Source organism: Lygodium microphyllum, chromosome 5 (assembly GCF_053477565.2).
Source record: "Lygodium microphyllum isolate KBCC chromosome 5, Lygodium_microphyllum_v1.1.10, whole genome shotgun sequence".
Classification (NCBI taxonomy): domain Eukaryota; kingdom Viridiplantae; phylum Streptophyta; class Polypodiopsida; order Schizaeales; family Lygodiaceae; genus Lygodium; species Lygodium microphyllum.
This window is the reverse complement of record NC_141139.1, coordinates 94238708-94241312: the sequence shown is the minus strand read 5'-3', so window position 1 is coordinate 94241312 and position 2605 is coordinate 94238708. Positions and strand designations below refer to the sequence as shown.

Below are 2605 nucleotides of genomic sequence, written 5' to 3'. Positions count from 1 at the left end.
TCTCTAAATGCCTTCACATGGTTATACAATTGCATCCCCAAAAGCCTTCACAAGCTTTCATGTTTTGCTTTTATATCTATTAGTTTGTAGATTGGTTTGAGAGCAATATTTATTTCTTTGCCAATATTAATAATATGTGCTCTTTGCAAATAACTTTATCAAATGAGTGGAGATGTTCCCTTCTCTCACCATCCTACTAATGGTGCCTTCATCCCACTTGCACAAACATAAAAAATATTTGAACAAAGTTGAAGTTATGCAAAGAACCCACTCCAATCCCATTAAAGAAAACATCTACCTAGTTTGGAAAATCAAAACAAAGAAAAAATATCCTCCATCCATCCTACATATTGCATTCCAATAGACTAAATGTAAAGATGAAAATGCAAGATTCGACTCCCTCCTCATTGCATTGACTACTAAGAATTTCCCTTAGTGCACTACTAATAAAGGATGAAATTTGATAGACAAACTTTAGGGAAAAGTGAACAAGATGCTCTTATCTCTTTTGTGTGGAAGAACTATATAGAGAAGGATGAAAATTTAAGAATGAAGCAAAAGAAGAAGGAGGTTATTGAAGTCCCCCACTCCTTGCCCATCTTTCAAAAGATAGATTGGTCTAAAGTCTCATCTATCCCATACAAATTATATGAATCATGTACAATTATTCTAAATGGAGCAACTTAAAGGTCTTATAAACAATAAAAGTAGCTAAATTGTACATTCTCATCATAGGAAGCAAAACCTAGTAGCTCTAGTAATGAAAATGGAATGGCCAATTTTTTCAAGCGTAATATAATGAAAACTTATAGAACAATTCACCCTTTACATTACCATGATAGCAAATGCTTAAGGCAAATATTCCTTTATACAAAGGAGATCCTCATTTTAGTGATATTCTAGTATATCCATCTAACATAATCTTTGGTTATGATTAAGCATTTACTAACTTTTGCATAGAAGTGTCATTCTTGATATCAAATATCTCTTATATTTCATTGAAACTTTAGATTTGCATATTGTAGCTCAATGCTACTTCAATCCCATTGAAAATATAGATACAAGTGTTGTGACTATTCTTCATTGAATGGGAATTTTATAATCACAAAAGCAATCATTTTCATGGGAATTACTATATAAAATAGCATCAAGTTCAAACTTCAAATTAAAATCCATTTTAATGGATAAGATGATTGAAAATTATAAAGTTAAGCCTCTTCTACATTGTTATAATGCTCTTATTAATTTAGAAAAGAGGAAAGAGGGGATAAGTTGAAACCCTCATTCTCCACAAGATATCAAGTGACTACAAAGAAACATTGCAACAATGTGCACGCTTTTGTATCTATCCTACTTTATTGGTAATTACGATGTAATATTCGTTCTCATCAATGAGATATAATAAGACTTGCATTCATATAAGTACAAACAAGAAATGTAGCAAGGTCATGAATGTGTTTCTTCATTTTTGGGAAAGATGTCAACTACCTTCATTGCATGGGGAAGGGAGCTTCAAGTTGAGCAAGAACAGAGGTGGAGACTTGGAATGCCTTAGAGAGGATAGTCGTATCTATGTCGGAACCAAAGAGAGTTGAGGGGAGGGAAACTGTGCCAGGGTTAGCACTACTAAAGGAGGCTAAGGCATGGGATGCTTTATATGTGCTAGGGTTAACTTGAAAATGCACTAGGCCCTTTGGGAACACAAAGAGATCGCCTGCTTCTAAGGTTTGGTTATACATTTTGTTGGTGGAGTCAAGTAAACCTACCATGAGGGTGCCATCAATGACATAGAGGAGTTCAGTGGCACGTGGGTGTGTATGGGGAACATTTAGGGATGTGGGTTGAAATTCAAGAAAGGCAGCTGAGATCCCTAGTCCACTGAGTGCAGGGAAGACATCCATGAATGCTTTCACTGGCTTGAAAGTTCCAGGTGAAGCATTAGTAGGGGTCATGCGAATGCCTGTGAATGTGAAGAACGAACCATCTATGTCACTTGCATTCATGCCTGCTGGCACCATAAAGTCTTCCACAAGCTCAGGGTCACTTGCCTTTATGTGTGTTGCTAAAACCAAGAGTACAAGACTGAGGAGAGACAATGCCATGCTCCCTCTTGCCATGGTACCTAGCACATAAACCACATCAGGATTAGACGAAAGAATGTTGCAACGATGGTGAAAGGCACCAAATGGAGCCTAAATGCATGCAGAATTTGTAGTTTTGAGGGTGTGTGCATGGAATATGGACTGTGGGTGTTTTAGGAGAGGATGCAAGTGGCATACCGGTTGTGAACCAAAGGGTCACTTGGTGTGAGACAATCCGACCCGATCGAGCAAGGGTGTAAGAGATCGGATTGTCTGAGGAGTGGGTTTGATTAATCAAGGTTCCACAACATACCTATATATTATACACATGAGAGAGAGAGAGAGAGAGAGAGCCCCGCGTGATCATGCCGGCTGCCGGCCCATTCTTCCTCGTCTCCTCTCTCTTCGTTTTCATCGCTATACCTTATTATTACTGCCACTATTTTAATGCGCATACATACATTGTGATATGTTTATGCATAGTAATATACATAGTCATATACATTAATATCTAATGCGCATAC

General features: G+C 37.4%; 1 protein-coding gene across 1 annotated transcript; it reads right to left on the bottom strand.

The window, feature by feature from the left end:
- Positions 1-1369: 1369 nt before the first annotated feature.
- On the bottom strand, positions 1370-2301 carry LOC148036146 (putative germin-like protein 9-2). Its single transcript, XM_087679090.1, has 2 exons — positions 2280-2301; positions 1370-2122 (listed from the first exon to the last, which is right to left on the bottom strand). The coding sequence occupies exon 2, from the start codon at positions 2115-2117 to the stop codon at positions 1491-1493; it is 627 nt and encodes a 208-aa protein (XP_087535216.1). The 5' UTR covers positions 2118-2122; positions 2280-2301; the 3' UTR covers positions 1370-1490.
- Positions 2302-2605: the final 304 nt, after the last annotated feature.